At 40.4% G+C, this 22,359-nt stretch overlaps 1 protein-coding gene across 2 annotated transcripts in view; it reads right to left on the bottom strand.

Moving 5' to 3' along the window:
• trabd2b (TraB domain containing 2B) overlaps positions 1-22,359 on the bottom strand; it is an 87,205-nt gene that overhangs the window by 28,399 nt on the left and 36,447 nt on the right. The window contains exon 4 of one of the 2 annotated variants that reach the window (XM_005920861.3): positions 54-200. The exons of the other annotated variant lie outside the window; for it this stretch is intronic. Within the exon in view, the coding sequence (XP_005920923.1) occupies positions 54-200 (147 nt within the window). The remainder of the gene's footprint in view (positions 1-53; positions 201-22,359) is intronic. 2 annotated transcript variants of the gene reach the window in all.

Genomic DNA, 22,359 nt, shown 5'->3' with positions numbered 1-22,359 from the left:
CACAAGTGATGATATTTTTTACAATGGGGTGAGCAGTCCTTAAATGAATCAACCTGTGAGGTGTCATGGTTTAAGATGATAGCGCTGAGGTCACCACAGTTGTAGTGTGTAATGAGGTCCTCTGTGGTGTAGGAACCTTGGAGGCTGCCCGCTCGAACACCCTCGTGCTGCAGCAGCGTCTGGTTCAAGGCAAACAGCACCTACAGGTAGAGACATGGAAACATACGAAGGGCGCTGTTACTTTCTGCATCCACAAACTCAGTTTCCTCTGCTGTGCACCCAAGAGGAATTTGCCACAAAGGTGTAGAAATTGTGCAGGCGTAGCCAGTGTTCCTCTTTAAAAAATATATTGACCTTAATATACAATGAAGCTATTATACTCAGTGTCTGCTGCAGAATACTTATTCTTTTGCAGGGTTTTCATTTCTTTCAGGAAATTTTCATACGCTTTTCATACAAGCTGACTACAGGTAAAAGCAGACCACAAAATGCATGGCAAGGAGCCATTGACTTTTTCCTGAAGGAAAGAAAGAACAGGGAAGAAAGGTAGAGCTGAAGAGATTGAAAGAGAAAGAGGCCCTTTAAAAATAAGCCTCCTTTCTCTTTCACCAGGACCAGGTTGCAGAAAATTTATAGCACCCATTAAAATCGAAAGTAAACCCTCTTTAGAGAGAATTTATAGCGTGCAGCCGCTAGCCAGCCCAAAACCTCCACAGCTGTCCTAGACACCAGGGGTTAATCTCCCTGCTCCCACCCTCTACAATCTCACGCCACTTCTGACTGGCCTGGCAATCAAGACCGACCTGTCAGTCAGTGCTAAGCTCTCTTACAGGAACCAGAGGTGCATTTGAAAGAAAAAACTGTATTGTATTGCAATTCACATAGTTCTACATTGCACCCAATAAGACAGAGGTTTCAGCTGATGTGATTACAACATCAACATACCTTCAAACTAAACCAGACTGATCCATGCCTGTGATCCTAATTGCCAAGAAACCTGACTAGTGCTTTGGAAAATACTGCAGGGAGAACGTCAGCATCCAGCCCCAGATGATTTGTAGAGCAGCTTAAGACCGATACAGCTGCACAACTGACTGAGCCCCATGTCAAAATTTTTAAGTCGTAATTCCTGCAATTAAGCAGTGTTTTCGCAATCATATATGCCCATATTGGGCACATTGCATGTTTAAACTCCATGTAACCTTTACGTTGGGATAATCACAACCAAGCTCTAGGCTCAACCTTGTGACTCTCTCTCCTTCTCTCTGAGGTCATTGTGTTTGCTAACAAGTCTTGTGGGCTCCTTTTCACTTTAATCTGCTTTTGTTTCATAATGCAAGGAGACAACTGATGAGCTAACGGCACACATAACTCTGTCATCATCCTGTTTTTTGTCTACTGCATCCTCCTCTTATCTCTCTGCCAGGGCCTGATCTCTGTGCCTTTCTTCCTGTTGTATAGCAGGAGTCAGATCTTATATATTTGTTTTGACATGTTTCATCCAGCATATTCTTCAGCTGTATCCAACACCGTGCTGTCACCCTGCCAGAGGCACATAAGAGTGCCTTGATCAAACCTGTGACCATTTCAGTTGTGTAAACATATGACTTCGAGGCTTTCTTAAGCTTATATTTTAACACAAGACTTCTCAAATCCAGGAGCCCCACTGCTGCCGTAGTAATGACTCTGTATGACTCCATTTTTGTTTGCATCAGAAGTGAAGTTCATTGTTCTAAACTCCAGGTAATGTTGAGGTGTGATGCCAGACCCAGAGGAGCTAATGCTATATGGTCCATCGCCAGACAAGCTAATTTTGCTGCTGTTGAAGCTGATTTTGTGCCAGTAAGTTGCCATGGCTCCAGGTCCTTGACCCACAGGGCTCTTGGCCAGTAGGTCCTGGCCAGACTCAGGGTCAGAAGCTGGCAAACCTTGCACACCTGCAAGGATTTTTGCTATGCAGCCAACTTCAATACTTTTCTTTACATAGGACCAGACAGATCTGGACACAACTGGCGAGATGTCAAGACCATGGTTGGTTGTGTTGGTAGGGGAGATGTTATTTCAATATTGTCCCCCGGGAAGGGAAAGGAACATCTCTGCAGCTGTAACCATGGTGCTCAAGTTATGTGCTGGACTGAATGAAAGAGCACGTCAGTCACCACAGGGGACGCAAAGACGGAGAAAGAGGCAGTGAGAGGAAAAACGCAAACATTCCCTGTGTGTGTGTGTGTGTGTGTGTGTGTGTGTGTGCGTGCGTGCGTGCGTGCGTGCGCATGCGCACGCGCACGTTGACTGACAGAGTGGGTGTTCTCACACTGAAGTGATCGACTCACTCTGACAGACCAACTTTTTTATAGCCAGACCTTTTCAAAATAACAAATACTGACCGTTTTCACCACATAGTTTACTACTGCAGGTCTAAGTTCTCTTTTTTCCTAATCTCTTCTAATACATGCGTGCGAAACTCCAATTGTAATTAAATAAAAGCTTTATAAGAACAAAGCTGGAAGGAGAAGTGCACATGGATAGTCTTGGAACCTGCAATCTGAGTTCAGCACTCCAAAAATTCATTAGCAAGCTTTGGAGGGAAAACAGAGAGCAGGGGTTGGGAAGGATAATGAGCATTAAAAAAATCCCAGAGATCTTTTTAAGTTTAAGAAAATGCCGTTTATCAACTTGTGTGTACATTACAACAATTGACCTTGAAGTGCATTAAATCCTGGCTGTTAGCTAGCAGTAGTGTTAGCTTGTCTGAGGGTTTTATGGGTCTGAAGCATATAATGAGTAGGTGCCGATGACAAGGTACTGGAACTGAGAATATTGAAGAATGTGAGTAGTGCTTATAGCTAAAGAACTGCAGAAGGAAGTGTCAGAGTGTGGAGGCCAAACTCTGAAATCTGGCAAAGAAGCAAAATATGATTTACTTGAGAAGTAAGTACACAGGAGTCACTAAAAACAAAAGAAACACAGAGCAGTCGTTTTATAAAGCTAAAAAAGGAAACATGATCACATATTCATTCTGTCTGCTTCCATATTTTCTCCACCTTCTTGTCCAATCTCCTCAACTCCTTGCATTTTGTCTCAGTAAAGCAATGACACATTGTTCCATGTTCCTGCAAACTCAGAGCGAGACAACGAACAAAGGGCGAAAAGAAAGAGGTCTGAGTACAAAGGCCAAATAGAGCTGAAAGTGTAAAAGACGAACAAAGCCTTGTTCTCTGTGATGAGCATGTGTTGCACATATGGAGGTGATTCTTCTCCAGTTGTGTAGTGGAGAGTTTGGGAAAGTGAGCATGAAATGTATGGGTAAGGCCTGGCATGGGTGTTGGCTGTAACCAGGCAGCAGTCAGGTGTATTAAAGCTTAGCAAAGGCTTGCCAGCACCAGGACAGAGAGCTGAGATAGTGTGTCCCTTCACAGTGTTTCCCCCTTTTTCTCTTATGTTTGTCTGATTGTATATCTATGTATAGTTATGTTTTTGGCCTCGTGAACAAGGAAAACAACTCTCTGAGAAGGTAAAGACATCTAAACAGTATATACCCTACAGTTTACCAGATCACCACCAAAATGTAATGAGTTGTCATTTTTCCTCTGATAGATAATCAGAATACTTTAATAATCCCCAAGGAAATTATGTGAAGAATTTTGTGCAAAAACTGCCCCATTTCTTAATATGTTGATTCACTCCTTATTCTGGACCCACATCAGAATTTCAACGGTTCCTCTCCTTTACCTCTCCGCCCAATTTTAGGAAATCTTGCTTGTTAGTTTTCTTTAATCTTGTTGACAAATAGTAAGACAGGCAAATGGCACTGAAAACATACCAATTCCAAGAAGAAAGGCAAAGAGCAAGGGAAATAGCAGAAAGTAATTTCCTTTTTTCCTATTTAGTCTTAGTTTCCTGCACATGACTGCTTATTTTAATAAGGCAGTTTTTGTAGTTTCTTGTAGTTAAATAATGTGATTTAATATTATCCTGCGACATTATCTTTGTGAGTGAAACCAGCAGCTAACAAGAGTTAAAGATTACATAAATAAAATGACTAAAAACACATGTTGCTGCTGGTCTGTTGGTTTTGTGTGGTAATTAAAATAGAAAAATAGCAAACTGGCAGCATACTGCAATGGTTATTATGTCACACATTCTTCCTTGTCAAAATCAAATGTCTATGTTGCCCACAATGCAACTTGACCACCTGCAGTTTGGTCTGAGGTTTGTCTACATTTCTGTGCATTGATGTGATGTCAGTATAATATGAAAAATGAGTTTCCATGAAAACCAGCTGAAGTTGGGAAAAAAAACAGCCCCAGAAGCCAGAAAATTCTGCCACAAGAGTTGCTTGGTTGTTGGGGTTGTGTTGGCATCGTATCAAAAATATGACCAATCAAATTAGATATTGTGGCTGATAGCAAGAGGATTGCGATTAGCTCGTGATATCAGTGTAAAGTGATCTAGAAGTTGAATGAACGACTTCCCCGCTCTTGAAATTGGACTATCAGAAGGGTAATAGGCTAATACAGATGCAAGTCACATTTAGCCTAGGGCTGTGCGATATGACCAAAATCTCATATCCCGATACAAGACATCTATCGTCCGATAACGATATAAATCACAAAAATGTAACATTTTCTGTAAATTCTGTGAATCTCGGGCAGCTCGACTTGCGTGAAGTGTTTCTAGCTGCGCGTCATGTAGCTGGAGTCGAGTGTTTTAACCGATGCATGAAACGATACATTTTTAGACATAGGTTGTAACGGCCGCCGTTTTCTTTGTGAGTATTTATTACACGGCGTGCTGCGGGGAAAAGCCTGTTCTAACGTTTGAGTCTAAGGTTTATTTTTTAGCACCTGGCGGCTCTTTTTTAATTCTCATCCGTAAATACTCTGCATCTTTCACGTGATTCAGTTTATTTTGAAAAGTCTCAACAGGGTCTTGAGCTTTATTGTGAAAGGTTTAAGTGGAACATAAACAAGCGGACACGCGATGGTGTTACCGTCGTTGTTGCTAACCACAACATAAAAACAGGCGCTTGTCCGTCTGTAGTGTGGTTATATTAAATATAAGAGAAAGAGAGAACTTTAAGAAATTAATATAAACACTACAGTGACCATCAAAACCATGAAAAAATATTGCAGTAAACAGTTTATTTTGCGACACCATGAAACAAACGATAGCATAAAATGAAACATAGACGTTTTTATATCGTCATCCGATATATATCGTTATATCAAACAGCCCTAATTTAGCCCATCAGATCTGTCCAAGGAGTTCCCTTGTAATTGATTTATTTTATTAGTAAATAACTAAGAGCTTTGTTGTACCTTTGGTATAAACTCAAGCCATCAGAAGAGAATGGAAATTCAGTTATTTCACACTGCTTTTATTACTGCCTGTTTAAACAGTTCCTTATAAAGAAAACAGTTCAGAGTGGTGTGTTCCCCTCAACCAATCTCTTCTCCCTGAGAGCTGCTTGTGTTTCATTACCTGAAAGAGAAGAGCTAGACCTCTGACCCAGGACAACACTGCTGGGTTTCTCTGGGCCAAGCTGGCTTCCTCCTGTGGGTTTCAGCTACTGAATACAAAAGGAGATTTGGGTTCACAGCACCCTAGGGTGACTGAACGATAAAAGTAAGCAAGTTGAAATAACATCCCTACAAGGATAAGTGCACTGTCTCTTCCCTGTTCCCCAAAGAGAAGCTCCCAAAAAGATAAAAAAAACAACCCTTTTCTTTTAAACTGCACTGTATGTTTGCATGTACATGCAGTAGTGGCGGAGCTATTTCAAAAGCTTCCAGTTGTTTAAAATTTTACCCCCCATCCAAAATCCAAAAGCACCTTGAATACATTAGTGTGGAAACATACACAACACAAGACCACATCAAAGTTGTGCGGATGTTCTTGTGTGTTAGCTTCACTGTTGTTTCGCACAGTTTTATCAAGGAGGCCCTCAAGACCTGATCCCCTCTGTTTCATTCCTAGAGAATCATGTAACCTGTCAGGGGCTGTAAAGGCAACATTCAAGCATAAAACTCTTATATGTAATCTCCAATGTCAGAGCATTGCCAAAATAGTTTTAATACCCTTTGGCGCCCTTTTTTTGTTGAATGTATCTTTTGCGTACTTGAAGGTAAGCAGCACTTTCAACTCGTGACATCTGGCATGAGCTACAGCAATCCAGATCACTGCTTTCTTCCAAATCTTTATTGCAGTTAATACCCACAACAGAAACACATGCATGAACACTCCAAAAAAATATACAACCACCCATAAGCACAGATGCTAATGATTACACACACCACTCTTTGAGCAATACCTGTATACAAAACCACACATTGCAGAAATCACAACACAGCACCAGTGTTAGGAATATTGCCTCTCCTTTGTCTCTGCTTCTAGTCCCACTTCCTTTTGCTCTCATTCTCCTTCTGTCTCACTAAGTCTCTCACCGTGCCTGTTCTACCTCCTGTCTCAACCCAGGAAATCCAGGGATTACCAGAGGGACAATCCAAGTGGCAGAGGCCTGCTGCTTCCCAGCTTTCCCCTCCTTCTTCATTCCATCCCATCTGATTTCCTTTCTGAGGCAGAGGGTGGGCATTTAATCATGAGAGACATCTCTCTTTTAAGTTTGGTAAGGTAAAAAAAAGAAAATAGTCTTTGACATCCACTAACAACTCGACTTTTTCTTCTCCTTCCTCCAAAGACTAGCTCAATTGTTGTCCTTCCTTCTCTTGCTCTTCTTCTCTTGTTTATCTTTTCCTATAGGCACCCACATACACACTTATTCTATATACACCCCTACAGTCTCCAGCGGCTCCTGTCTCTACTCTTAATAAGCGTCTCCAGCGAATGGGGGGGTGGGTGTCGCCCCTACACTTGTCCACAAATAAACCCTGCTGTTTGACTTGGCAGCACTGCAGCTGCGCCAGTCATCCCAGCTTTCCTGCCTCCCCAGAACACAGAGAAAATAATAAAGTATCACTTGATCCTAACTGAAAAAGCAGACAGCTGGTTCCCTCACTGTGAATGCCCACTGGTAAGTAATGCGGGGTTGTAAAGACTGTTGGAAAATTACAGAGTGAAATTGTGTTGATTTTTGTTTTCTATCAACATCAAGGTGCTGTTGAACAGGAAGACGTTTGCGTGCAAAAATATGAGCACAGCACACAACAAGATTACAGGAATAATTAAAGACAGGTGGAGAAGGGGGAAAACTGTGCACCCATCTGATTTCTGTCGGAAATTAATACATGTTCAAATATGCTTATAAATTTAAAGCTGCGCTATTGCATAATGCAACATGTTAACAACAGATCAGATGAATAAGAGGCTCAGTTTCAGCTTTATAGCATCTTACCAACCTTTAGTTCAAGTTTTGTTTTGCAGCTCCAACTCTGAAATGATTCACTCTCACTGCTCTCGTTTGTATAGTACATGTCTATGCTACCATTTTGTTTGATCTGTGAATTTAGTCTGTTGAGGACACTGGCCACCCATTCAAAATTTGTTTGCCCCACCTGGCAAGACCGCCTTATGTTGGTAATAATATTAAGAAATGTGAAAGAGAAAGAGGTAGACACCCTACAATTTCAAAAATCTTACTTGGTTTTCATACGCATCTTTATCAGTCATATCAAATTTAATAGCAGGAAATTAACTGCACGTATATTTCTTTTCATTCCCTCTTTTTTGCCTTGTGTTTTTTTTTAAGTAACCCATATTTGACAACAGCATAATAAAACTGGAAATCCTGTTTTTGGTGAGCCACTCCAGTATTTTTAGTGCTCACCGCTATGAAAACTTGTTACGTAGTTGTTAATTAACATAATAATCTTGTTATAATGTGTCGTGCATACTGTGGATTTAAATTAGATGTTATTGTTGTAAAATAAAAAATGAAACATTGGCGGTCTAAGGTGTCACAGGTGCACAACGCTCCAAATGAATCTTTTTAGCCTGGCGGTAGGCACTTACTAGGCAACACGATGATGCCGTAATATGTCATACATAATTCAGGTTCTGTGGATAGAAATCGCATGCTATTTTTGTGAAATAAAAATGTCACTTTGTTTTTTTGTTTGTGCTCAAAAGTTACACATGAGCCATTTTAGCCTGTTAACAGGTAGTCGCAAGGCAACCTGATGACGTCATAACATCTGATATGGATCAGAACATTCGCAGACCTAAGATGTACCTGTGTTAACAGAGTTTTTTGTGTATTATAGTAGGTTTTCAAGCCTTGGCAGGCACCCATTTACAGGGAGTCAGAAAAGCAACACACTGTTCTGTCTCTACTGAATGTTAACACCTGTTTGAGAAACAATTTTATAAGGTGGTTAAATGGTAGTGCTTCACAAGCACTTAGGACCAAAGTGGCTGAAAGTCCGTTCATGCTGTTTTTATGTAAATAAAATAACAAATTAAAATTGATATTTTTGTGTATTGAAAGTGTTTCAAAATGATGTTATATTTATTCCAGCTTACATAACCTGCTAACATGAGGGCTGTTCTGTAACTGTTAGGGTCCATAAATGATCTTCATTCAGATCTGGAGAAAAACCTTCTGTACGTTTATGAGGAGCTGGAGAAACAGGTGTTGACAGCTGTTCCTTTAATGAAGCCCACAAAAGGCCTTAAAAAAGGTTTTAAATACAACTTTATTAGGCAACAAGTGAAATTGCTAATTTCATAAGTCACATAATTTCCCTAATGTTGGAAATGAACTATATCTGAACCGGATTAAAAGAAGCAACAACCATCAGATTTGGGTGTAATATAATAATGTCTTATCTGACTGGTAAATTTCATATGAACACAAACTGAAATGGGAAAAACAACACTGGAAGTCAGGTTGGCATCATAACATCAGAGTTATTTAGATGACAATAAGTACTTTGATTGGTTAACTCCGACCATATAGTGACCTAGAAGTCTTTCCAACTCAGGATATTGGATCTTCATGAATGTAGGGTCACGCTAATAGTGCCTAATCTTTGCCCAGGACTATTAGTACAATCAGAGAAAACCAAAGAGCTGAACAGGTCTGGTAATTAACTCATTTCTAAGACTTGTTTTCATGTAAAATTGTCTTGCTTCTGTAATTAGTCTTGTTTAAATGTGAGCATGAATGTTTGTGGCAGATGGAATAGGCTGTCTTAGGGCAACCTATCCCTGTGACCCTGAATTGGATAAGTTGATTATGAAAATTGATTGATTGATCAAATAAATGAAATCATCCACTTAACATCAGGTTTCTTAATTTGTTATAAAGAAATAAAATGAAAAGTTTTACCCTACTTAAGATGTAGACTAGATGAAGTCATTGTAACCATATCTCATCTCAAACTCACAGTCCACTTCAAACTTCACAGCCTCCTCTAATCCTAACACATTTTGTATTCACATTTTTTCCAAGGGGAAAAACTCTCATTGAATTCCATTGGATTTATCCGGCTCCATTATGATGTGTGATGCTATACAAACCAGATGAGCTGGGTCTTCTCCACAGCATGAGAAAAGAGCCGACAGAAACAGCCGTGTATGTTTAAAACATGCCTCGCCGGCCTCAAACCAGGACCCGACTACTCTCTCTTATCTTCTCCACTCTGCTTTGGTTGAACTAATAGCTTTAGACAGTATAATTCTCTAAGAGTGATTTGTTCCTTGCAAAGTCCACATCAGAGAGCCGGCTGAAACACGAGAGCAGCAAATAATCTGCTGCATGAACATAAATTGTGTATTGGGCGAAACAATGCGTCCAGACTGAGAAACGTCAAGTATCTGTACAGCTCGCAAGAGCTGGTGCATGTGACCGAATTCATTTCAAGAAAATAATCCTTGCAGACGTTTCTGTGGTTGCGTGCTCAAGTGTAGCCCTCAACCATCACAAATCATTTCTGATATTCAAATACTGTCATGCCAGGTTTGTCTATTTGATTTTTTCCCCCTGTTTGAGAAATAAATTACTACTTCAGTTTTTGTGTGTATGTACACAGACGTCCTACACTGACTTGTTCATATTTGCACTAGTGAACAGGCAAATTGTACTTGCAGAATGGTGGACACTTTAGAGTTTAATGCAGTAAAGAATGAAGGTAAGTCGAGGAAAATAAGGTGGAGAGATGACTTAATGTGAGAAGAAAACAGTAAGAAAGGGTGGGAAAGGGCAGGAGGCGTAATGTTAAAAAGATGAAAAACAGGACAAAAGGCCAGATGTTTACAGTTAACCAGGAGAGGTAGAAAGAAGAAAGGAAGGAGCAAACTTACTGCCCCTCACCTCCTCTTCTTTTTCTAACTTATCCGAAGTACGGCTGGCTGGTTAAGTCTTCTGCTGTCACCTTCTTTTTATCTTCCCACTGCACCTCCATCCTCAGATCTGTCCCCCATCCCTCCATGTGTACCTTCATCTTGGATCAATTCTCAAACCCTCAATCACCAGCCTTGCTCTCTTTCCCAAACCAGGTTATGTGCTTGTGGCCACAAATCTCTAGATTATATAGTTCTATCCTTCATCTCTCTCCCACACATCCCTCTCACACTCTTTCACTCTTTTCTTTCATTTGATGCCGGCTCTCCTTCCACCACTGTCACTGATCTATGTTTATTTAGCTTTCAAGTCCTTCTTCCTTCCTGTGCTTCCACATCGTACACACTTGCTCTCGGTTAAGGACCATGCACTTGTAATTCAATGCTTGTGTGTGGATGCTGTGTATTTGTGTTTCCATAAATGTCTGTCTTCACTAAAGAGTTTGTCCAAATTGCACAGTGCTCTGACTGTGTAATAGACTGGAGCAGCAGAAGTAGCTGTAAGTGGACCAGACTCTCCCCCGCTTTCTCCCTTTCGGTCACGCCTCCATTAGACTTACTGAAGCTAACGCAGCATAATCCCACACAAGCACACCATTTCATGGTAAATCAGCAGGAGAAATGTTCGATTTCATGCAAGCGATTCACTCTGCAGGAAAAACAGAGGGAGACTGTAATGCGAACCGTGCAGACACAGACTGTGAACAACTGTTGTGTGTGCATCAGTTTGTGTTGAATACAGGGGTGGAAATAACACTGTAAGGGAAGATCAAGCTGCTTGATCGCTTCCAAAACATCTGTCAGCGCATCCATGAGGAAGTTCAAATGATAATTCAGTGAGAAAAAGCTAACTTACACAGAACATGAATGAACGCAAATATTTACAACCCTCCCAAATACTGCCAGTGCTTAAAAACTGTGGGACCACCAAAGGGATTTCTGATGTGTCTGACAGACAGAACATGTGTTTAAAGTGTTGGAAAATGTATTAGCTGCATCTTATCCATCACATTCTGTCCATTGTAATTTTATGTGTTTGCTGTGTGTGTGTGTTGAGGGTGTCCTTTGGCAGTGGTGCATGATGCACGTGGTTATAGCATAACATCACTGACAGTGCTGTCTCTCCCAACGTGTAATTCTTCTGTGAGGAGACAATGACCTCGTCCACCCCAGCTGTAAAACTCAGAAACTCTTACTTGTTATCATCTATCGTCCACCTGGGCCTTACAGAGTTTCTCTCTGATTTCTCAGACTTTTTATCTGATTTAGTGTCGAGCTCAGATAAAATAATTATTGTGGGTGATTTTAACATCCATGTAGATGCTAAAAATGACAGCCTCAACATGGCATTTAATCTGTTATTAGACTCAATTGGCTTCTCTCAAAATGTAAAAGAACCCACCCACCACTTTAATCACACTCTAGATCTTGTTTTAACATATGGCATAGAAACTGAACATTTAACAGTGTTTCCTGAAAACCCTCTCCTGTCTGATCATTTCCTGATAACATTTACAATAATTGATTACACAGCGGTGGAGAGTAGACTTTATCACAGTAGATGTCTTTCTGAAAGCGCTGTAACTAAGTTTAAGAATATAATCCACCCACTGTTATCATCTTCAATGCCCTGTACCAACACAGAGCAGAGCAGCTATCTGAACGCTACCCCAACAGAGGTCGATTATCTTGTTAATAATTTCACCTCCTCACTACGTACGACTCTGGATACTGTAGCTCCTGTGAAAACTAAGGTCTCTAATCAGAAGTACCTGACTCCGTGGTATAATTCTCAAACACGTAGCCTAAAGCAGATGACTCGTAAGTCTGGAGAGGAAATGGCGTGTCACAAATTTAGAGGATCATCATTTAGCCTGGAGAAATAGTTTGCTGCTTTATAAGAAAGCCCTCCGCAAAGCCAGAACATCTTACTATTCATCACTGATTGAAGAAAATAAGAACAACCCCAGGTTTCTCTTCAGCACTGTAGCCAGGCTGACAAACAGTCAGAGCTCTTTTGAGCCAACCATCCCTTTAACGTTAACTAGTAATGACTTCATGAACTTCTTCACAAATAAAATTTTAATCATTAGAGAAAAAATTACCAGTAATCATCCCACAGATGTAATATTATCTACAGCTACTCTTAGTACCATTGATGTTAAGTTAGACTCTTTTTCTCCAATTGATCTTTCTGAGTTAACTTCAATAATTACTTCCTCCAAACCATCAACGTGTCTTTTAGACCCCATTCCTACAAAACTGCTCAAAGAAGTCCTGCCATTAATTAATTCTTCGATCTTAAATATGATCAACCTATCTCTAATATCGCTATGTACCACAGGCCTTCAAGCTGGCTGTAGTTAAACCTTTACTCAAAAAGCATCTCTAGACCCAGCAGTCTTAGCTAATTATAGGCCAATCTCCAACCTTCCTTTCATATCAAAAATCCTTGAAAGAGTAGTTGTCAAACAGCTAACAGATCATCTGCAGAGGTTTATTTGAAGAGTTTCAGTCAGGTTTCAGAGCTCAGCACAGAAACAGCTTTAGTGAAGGTTACAAATGATCTTCTTATGGCCTCTGACAGTGGACTCATCTCTGTGCTTGTCCTGCTAGACCTCAGTGCAGCGTTCGATACTGTCGACCATAATATCCTATTAGAGCGATTAGAACATGCTGTAGGTATTACAGGTACTGCCTGCAGTGGTTTGTATCATATCTATCTAATAGACTCCAGTTTGTGCATGTAAATGGAGAGTCCTCTTCACACACTGAGGTTAATTATGGAGTTCCACAGGGTTCAGTGCTAGGACCAATTCTGTTTACATTATACATGCTTCCCTTAGGCAGCATCATTAGAAGACATAGCATACATTTACACTGCTATGCGATGACACCCAGCTCTATCTGTCCATGAAGCCAGATAACACACACCAATGAGTTAAACTGCAGGAATGTCTTAAAGACATAAAGACCTGGATGGCCGCTAACTTTCTGCTTCTTAATTCAGATCAAACTGAGGTTATTGTACTCGGCCCTGAAAAGCTTAGAAATATGGTATCTAACAGATTCTTACTCTGGATGGCATTACCTTGGCCTCCAGTAACACTGTGAGGAACCTTGGAGTCATTTTTGACCAGGACATGTCCTTCAATGCACATATTAAACAAATATGTAAGACTGCTTTCTTCCATTTGTGCAACATCTCTAAAGTTAGAAATATCCTGTCTCAGAGTGACGCTGAAAAACTAGTTCATGCATTTATTACTTCCAGGCTGGACGACTGTAATTCATTATTATCAGGATGTCCTAAAAACTCCCTGAAAAGCCTTCAGCTGATCCAAAATGCTGCAGCAAGAGTCCTGACAGGGACTAGAAAGAGAGAGCAGATTTCTCCTGTTTTGGCTTCCTGTTAAATCCAGAATTCAAAATCCTGCTCCTCACATACAAGGTCTTAAATAATCAGGCCCCATCTTATCTTAATGACCTTGTAGTACCATATCACCCTATTAGAGCACTTCGCTCTCGCTCTGCAGGCCTACTTGTTGTTCCTAGAGTATTTAAAAGTAGAATGGGAGGCAGAGCCTTCAGTTTTCAGGCCCCTCTTCTGTGGAACCAGCTTCCAGTTTGGATTCGGGAGACAGACACTATCTCTACTTTCAAGATTAGGCTTCAAACTTTCCTTTTTGCTAAAGCATATAGTTAGGGCTGGACCAGGTGACCCTGAATCCTCCCTTAGTTATGCTGCAATAGACGTAGGCTGCCGGGGGATTCCCATGATGCATTGAGTTTTTCCTTTCCAGTCACCTTTCTCACTCACTATGTGTTAACAGACCTCTCTGCATTGAATCATATCTGTTATTAACCTCTGTCTCTCTTCCACAGCATGTCTTTATCCTGTCTTCCTTCTCTCACCCCAACCAATCACAGCAGATGGCCCCGCCCCTCCCTGAGCCTGGTTCTGCCGGAGGTTTCTTCCTGTTAAAAGGGAGTTTTTCCTTCCCACTGTCGCCAAAGTGCTTGTTCATAGGGGGTCATATGATTGTTGGGTTTTCTCTGTATCTATGAAGTGCGTTGAGGCGACTTTTGTTGTGATTTGGCGCTATATAAATTGAATTGAATTGAATTGAATTGAACGACTGTTTTCTAGTTGTGCCAAAAAGAAAAAGGGATTTGAACCTGGGGGCTTCATCAAGGCACCAGTTTGAAAAGACACCTTGCAGCAGAATCAAGGAACTTCATAGTTATATAATTATAACAGACTAACAGTCTGTTTTCATGTCCTGGATTGACTGGGAAAATCGTGTTACAGCTAATCCACTAAATCCATTTGCACAATACATGACGAGAGATATGGCACAAACACAGACAAATAAAACCACACACACACACACACACACACACCCTTAACCAACTTCACACAGTCTTTTAAATGGCAGCCAACAACCTCCACTGAGGAGTGAAAACTCTGGTGATGATGATCAAATGAAAAGTATGGGGAAACACAACATGAGACGTTGAGTCAAACTGAAAATGAGGTGGTATAACAGCATTTCCTGATGTTCCTACAAAAATCATTTCACAATTTCAATTGTAGTGTTTAATGTCCCTCCACAAAAGCTTTCAGGACATGTCCTTGCCACTTTAAAAACTTTGGGCTAGATAAGAAAAATCAAAAAAAAAGGTGATGGATATCATTGTGCTCGTGTGATTTTGTTCCATTGTTGCTTGAAAAACACGGTTGCATTTGATGAGCTGTATTGTTGTAATGGTCCCTTATCTGGTATTAAAAAATGGACAACAACAAATCTGTAATGTGACTTCCAGCTTTTTGCATTTGGTCCAAAATCCATTTTCTTTGTTCTCCTGTGATCAGAATGTGTTTAACAGTCGCAATTTTGAGGAGGAAGATGTGATTTATGTAGTTTGTACATTAGCCAGTCGTCCCTAGTGCTACTCTTAATTACTGAGTTTAAGAAGCTTTCGCTTTTCCACACCACAATTAATTAACAGTTTCTGTTCATGCTGACAGCTAAATCAGACATAAGGCCTGCGCTGGAAATTGTACCAAAGAGAAATTAATCATGTTTACGAGCAGCCCATAAATAAGCCCCTGCCTGCATCATCAGAGCAATTCAGTGTTGGGGGAAGCGTGCATTTATATGAGTGTTTAAGTGTGCTTGTGTGGGACAGAGAAAAATAAATGTATTTTGTGTTTGTGGAAGAGGGAGGGCAGAGAATCAGAAAGGGAAGCCAACATGGAGACAGAGCAAAACAGACAAACAAACAGACGGGAAAACTCACTGAAGCACCAAGTGGGAGGCAGTAAAGGGGGAGAGGGGAAGAAAGCCCAGTGATAGGATATGGGAATTAATTCCTCTATGCTGCCAGTGGTTTTGGAGGTGGAAGGCAGAGTCTGGATAGCATGTGGCGGAGGAGGTTGCAGTAATGCTGGCCATAGATTAGTAGCTCCTCGTCTAGTTGGCCTTGACTTGGAGGGATGCTGGCTGTGACATCAGAGACCGGGCATTTAGCTACTCTCATGAGACTCTAATTATTTCATAAATCTGACATTTAGGCACTCGGTGCTGTTGATTTGAGCCTCAGCCAGTGCTTAGAGTATGTTTTTACAATCTCCTTAATTTATTAACAACCTTGATTCATTTTTCTGTATGTGTGTGTGTGCGTGTGCACGTGTGTGTGTGTGAGAGAGAGAGAGAAAATCACAGACAGACAGCGTATGGAGAGAGACCTAGATGAAAGTTATTGAGCTTACCAGCTTTGCTTGTATGTATTTGTGCACCCCATCAAACAGGAGCTATAATATGATAAATCTTGCACAGGACCAACAGGGAATTAAATATGACCACATCTGCTGCCCATATGAAATTAATCGTTCATGTAGCTGAGACACATATTTCATCTACCAGTTTTATTTTGCCCTGTCACATTCTTGGCTGGTCCTTTATCTTGGAATTGTCTTTGTTAGATGTCTAAATGTCTGACTCTCCACAACCAAACCCCCCTTTTGCATAAAAATATCATCAGAATCTAAAGTATGCATATCAACAAACAGATGTAAATATCTCAGCTCTCCTCTCATGCACAGTTTCCTGTGTAATAAAACGTACAATTTAAAAACAAACAAACAAACAAACCTGTGGCCTGCTTTGCTATCCATCCTCACAAGTGAAAACCTGATGCTATATACCATCATACATGTACAGTATATATTATTTCTTTTGTCTTGATTTCTGTTTTTCGTGCTTGTGCGGCACAGACAGTTGCTTACACTTCACATCTGTATTCATCTGTATTCCTACAGCCTCCCAGGGAAAGTGCTTGGTATGAAGAAATCCAATATGATTAAGACTATTATTGCTGCCTCTAATAGTTTTAGCGCTCATACCCTCTATTAAGGAAAACATTGGGTTTGGACCAGCATAAGTTTCTGGCAAAGGGGATCAGTCTGTGGGAAGTAACCACAGTTGAGTATGTGTGTATACGGTAGGTATGAGTTCTACATATGTAAGCACATATACACGTGTCCCCCCTACATCTTTCTGGATGTATTCGAAACAGCGAGCGCGTGTTGGTGTACGCATCTGCAAAGCCCTCAGTGGCTTAAAAGCAGACTTGGTCAGCCGTGCTGAGGTTTTGTGGTCACTTTAACCAAGAGATCACATGTATGTGGCCTTAAATGGGCCACAAATCATCAAAGAGGCCACACCGATAGAGAGGAATGTTGAAGCAGACGGGAGGAGTACTGGATAAACAAGATTACAACTTCTGCACTTTGTCTTCACTGGAAGGCAAATAATAAAACCCTTGGATGAAATGGCTCATAGCAGAGATTAGTACAACGTATAGTGTTACACCTTTGAGTAGGAGTCAAAGTCACCAGTTTGGTTTTCTGCTTTTTGGGGGGTAAAAATGAGTGAAAATCAACTAAATACATCATATTTGTTCAGCTTAGGAAACAATTTCAGTTAATTTTCTGCCATTTATCAGTGTTCTTAAGTTTAATATCAATCTTAAGGCCTGTTCACACCAGGAAGCTGAGCTGCTAAAATCACTGAACCAAGTTTGACCCTAGTCAGTCACAAAAGCAAACAGAGATTCTCCCAAAATGTTGATTCTAGTCCAGATGAATGATGCGTTTTCCTGAAAACGCTACTTCCAGATGAACCTAATCAACTTTTTGGGATTTCCTTACCTGGATGATTGAGCATGCATCAAAACAGAGATTCTCTTTCCTTTTTAGTCCTTTTACCTGTGCATACACATTCATTAAAAAAATATTGTAGTCATGTAACAAGCGTCGAAAGCTTCGCTCATCTCTTTTCCTCTAAAATGTCATTCCATTGAAACATGTTTTCTACTGAGACAGCTTTTCTGATAGCACCATGTCTCATACACTTCTCAAACACACTCAGTCATACCACCAGCTAAGCAGAGGAGATTGCATTGAGCCCAAGTTAATTGTGGACTCCTCACTGCTGCTTATCTGTGACCAGAGCACAGTCCAGATAGACTTGACATGGGCAAAAACACTGACAATGACCATAGATGGGTGTCACGAATTGTCTGCACTTACATCCTAGAGCTGCTAGTTTTCATTTTGTAGACAGAAAAGAAGTGTTGTCCCTTTTCTAGGATGCATTAATGAGATCATCCTGCAAAAAAGGAATCTCAACCTGGTTTGGTTTCATTGTGTGGCTACAGCTGAAAGTCTAGGTTATGAGGCTAACGCAATTAGCCATAAGAAATCCACACGCAATATTTAGAGTATAGGCAAACATCCTTAACTCATAGAAACATGGAACTATTTCTCTTTAAAACATAGGTGTCAAACTCTGGCCCGCGGGCCAAATTTGGCCCGCAGCCTAATTACATTTGGCCCGCGAAGCCATACCAAATTACTATTAGAGCTGGCCTACTGGTATTATACAGTTAATATATATATCGTTTAGTATTAAGCTTTGCTTGTTCCATATTCAGTTTTTCAGCTAAACTTGTTTGAGTCCATAAGAAAAGATTCATTCTTAAATCTGGAGGAAGATTTTGTTTTTCAATAAATATTAATGTTGGCCCGCGACTTTGTTCCAGTTTTGAATTTTGGCCCATTGTGTATTTAAGTTTGACACCCCTGCTTTAAAAGAACATCATGAGAAATAAAAATCAGACCTTATTTTCTTTGAATACTCTGCCCAAGTGGCAAATAGTAATGTTGCACATATGTTACATTAGGTATTTATAGTTAATTGACATATTGTTGTATTTTTATTTATTTATTTATTTTGTTTCATAGGAGCACAGTTTTGCCTTTTTATTTGTATTTCCATGTTAAATTTATGCTTTTTCCCAGATTTGTTACTGTGACATTCAGATTTTTGTACAGTGTATAAATCTGTCTGTTCCCTTCAAGCACCTTTGCTGCTATGACCTTTTTAAAATACTCCAGGGGGGTATGAAGACCATGTGGAGGTGTGACACCCGGTCCACTAAATGTGCACTTAATATTTACTTTTTCAAGAAACTTTCCTTGGGAGGTTACAGTTTGTTAGCCAGGGTTTATTTTCATCTGTGGTACTTAAATCACTAAATCTATTTGAGATAAACAAATGCATAAATAAATAAAATTACAGCAAATTAGGACACACTCTTCTTCGTTTTAACTACCAAAGATGAAGTATAAAGTATTTTATAAAGTATATTATGAAAAAATTAAGTACTTTTGACAACATTTCATAAATTTTTCTTGCATTTGTTTATATATGCTTCAAATTGCACAGCCCTGCACTGGAAGTGATGGAAATTCATCCAGTGTTACATGACTGCATCGTGTTCCTTAGATGACCCTTGGGGACTTAATGAGTAATGAAGTAAGTGAAAGACTAAACTGTATAAGGAATATTTTCCAGATCATTTGTGACATTTGTGTCACCATGGGCTCTTATGGGTTAGCTTTGTGGTGTATCATTTGCTATTTCATATTACAAAATATGTTTTTCTTTAGTAAACTGGGAGGGATTGGGAAATCTTTTGTTCTTTCGGGGGAGGGAGAGCTGAAGTTAGTTCTCACAAGTAAAGCAACTAATAGAACTAGGAAAACACATTTTTTTGCCAATTAGTGCTCTATGTATGCCTTTGCTCTAAAGGAGGACAGGTAAAGGCCCCAATTTGGTCGCAAAACTGAAGCTTGTGTATTACAAAATAATAAAGGCATTATGACAAACACAACAACAGAATAGTAATTGGTTTAAAAAAAACCAAGGAAACATTCCCACAGACACATCACAGGTAATAGGCAAAATTTCAGGGCACAGAAAAGAATTTCCTATCAAAGCTGCTGTGATTTTATGGAGCTGTTTATTTGCCTTATTTTATCTTAAGACATCATTTGCCCTCCCTGTGTTTTCCCCATATTTTTGTCTGAACCTAATCTTTGCGTATTATCATTTATTTATATGTACATATGCATTACTGGCATTGTCTAAACATACAAGAGTCTCTTTTTCCACATCAAGCTCTCAGCTCTCATCTCACCACACACCCTGCTGGGCCAAAGCCTATCTTAATTAACACTGGGATTTTACTAGATAATTGTTGGTTTAGTAGGACCTACATGCTGGTTTTGACAGTAATTAAGTGTTGAAGTTGAGGCTGTGGCCCCAGCGCGTTAACTAAAACGAGAACGTGTTAGAAAAAGATGATGTTATCGACTCAGGGTTAACTGAAAATGATATCTGTCATGGTCAGTTGAGTAGAAATTGAGCCACATCAAGCAGTGGCACAGTCTGTGTGTGTTTATATGTTCTCCTGCATGCCTGGGTCTGGGCCAGTGACCCAATCGTTAGTGTGGTTATGGGTGAGTAGCCGTGGTTTCAATGGCTCCACACAGACACATACACACAAGGGGGTTGCTGACAGATGCTTTACACAGTTCAGGGTTACAACAGAAGAATGGAAAAGAATGATTGTACCCTGTCCACCGCCACCATTGTTGTGAAAATACCATAACAGGCAATTCAACACACACTGGTATAAACATACATGCACATTCAAACAGATGCTGCACCTCAACGACTGTTTAAAAAGCCCATTGAGAGACACTGAAGTTTACATTTAGAACAAAAGGGACAAGTTAAAGAACGTGTACCATTTCAAAATAATATCCGCCCTTCTTTTTTCCTAATCACTTTAGGTCACTAACATTTTCTCTACTCACCCCTGAGCTCTCTATCCTCTCTGCCCACATAACCTCCCCCACTCTCATCAGCACCCCCACCTGGTTCATTTCAGGCCGGGCTGGCAGTGGCTATGGAAACGTTCCAAGAAGGTGGCCGAGTCAACAGAGAGCCACAGAGGCCCTTCTCTCAACCTTAGTCTTTGGGGGGTGAGATGGTGGAGTGAGGCAACCTCAACTCCCTGAATGAACGAAGAGGAAAGGGTGAGAGCAGAGAAAGTGTTTGTTAGATTTTAAAGAATTATGGAAAACTAAATGTTTTGTTTTTGCAATGCTGGCTCGTGTTACTTTTAAAGTGATTTGAACGACCTCAAAAACGCCAAATCATCAGGGTTAAAGCTCTTGGCAAAAACGTAGGATTTCCGTATTAGAGAATGTGGTTTATGGTGTATGTCAGTGCTCACCTCAAGACTGAGTTGTTTCCCTTTTCACAATTTGTCATTTCCCGCAAAGAGACTTTGTATGACCTACATTAAGTTTAGATTGTAAAAATACACTTTTTCTGTATTTTGTATATTTGCAGGAAATGAAAATAAGCACAATTTTAAAGTGACACACACTCCATTATATCCATCCATCCATCTGCTTAGTTGTAATTGGATCAGGCTAAGTAGGTTATTTCAGACGTCTTTCTCCTCGGCAATGTTTTCCAGTTCGTTTTGCAGGATCCCAAGATGCTCCCAGTTCAAGCTTAGGGTCTTGTCTCACATGGAGCAGACTAGTAAGCCACTATAGGCAGATGTCACGAAGAAGGCATCCAGATCATCAAGCTACATCAGCTGGATGCTTTCAATGCAAAGCACCTCAGCCCACTGTCAGATCTCCTCACGCTTTCTGTCACTTTCACAGGGCTGACTGCTCTCACTGAAAATTCTCCCTGCTTGTTTCTGCAACGGCATTCTTAGAGTGAATACAGCTCATGGCTATACTGTAGATGAAAAGCTAAGATCAGTCTTCAGTAAAACAATACTCATGATTTCACGCTAACATGGTAACCTAACGTGGCTGAACTTTATATCTCTGGTTGTTATTGAAGTTTACATATCCCATGATTCATCACATGAACATCAACTGAAAATGTAGGTGAGGACAAGACCAAATGATTAAGTAGGAGTAGGGAGAAGAAAAAAACATGTAACACTTAACTCTCTGGTGCTGAGGGTAAAATAGCCCGTGTCCATTAACACGCATACAGCACGAGTGTGACTGCTACAAGTGTATATCATAATTATCAGTGTCAGTGTTAGAATTCACTTTGTCTCGCAAATACACACATACATAAATAGAGCGGAATCTCGCGATGGGTGATACGGACACATGTTTATCATTGAGGGGATTGGTTGGATTCCTTTCATCTGAAAATGGCTGCCTGTTCCCTCGCTCCAGACCTGACCTCTCAGCTGCCTTTATCTTCCTCTTGCTGTCTGTCGGTCTCTCTCACTTTCTCTTGAGCACTCTCCTGCTTTCTGTCTCTTACATTCTCTTTAGTACCCTCTCACTTTATCTCTGTCTTATTTTTTGAGGTTTTTTTTCCTCTCCAGTGTCTAATTCTGACCCTTTAACCTGAATCTGACTTTACGCCTGTTTTATTCGTCTTCATGTATTTCATTTAGTGTCTCTTCCACTCGAGTCTAATCCATCTGCTTTTCATCTGAGGCCAGATAGATGAGAAGAGAGAGAAGCTGGTGGTTAAGGCAATGATGCAGTTAAGTGGGAGGTGTGTGTGTGTGTGTGTGTGTGTGTGTGTGTGTGTGTGTGTGTGTGTGTGTGTGTGTGTGTGTGTGTGTGTGTGTGTGTGTGTGTGTGAG

Source organism: Haplochromis burtoni, unplaced genomic scaffold (genome assembly GCF_018398535.1).
Source record: "Haplochromis burtoni strain Fernald_Lab_line unplaced genomic scaffold, NCSU_Asbu1 Contig_42, whole genome shotgun sequence".
Taxonomy (NCBI): Eukaryota; Metazoa; Chordata; class Actinopteri; order Cichliformes; family Cichlidae; genus Haplochromis; species Haplochromis burtoni.
The sequence above is the reverse complement of the archived record's forward strand: the minus strand, read 5'-3'. Positions and strand labels throughout refer to the sequence as shown.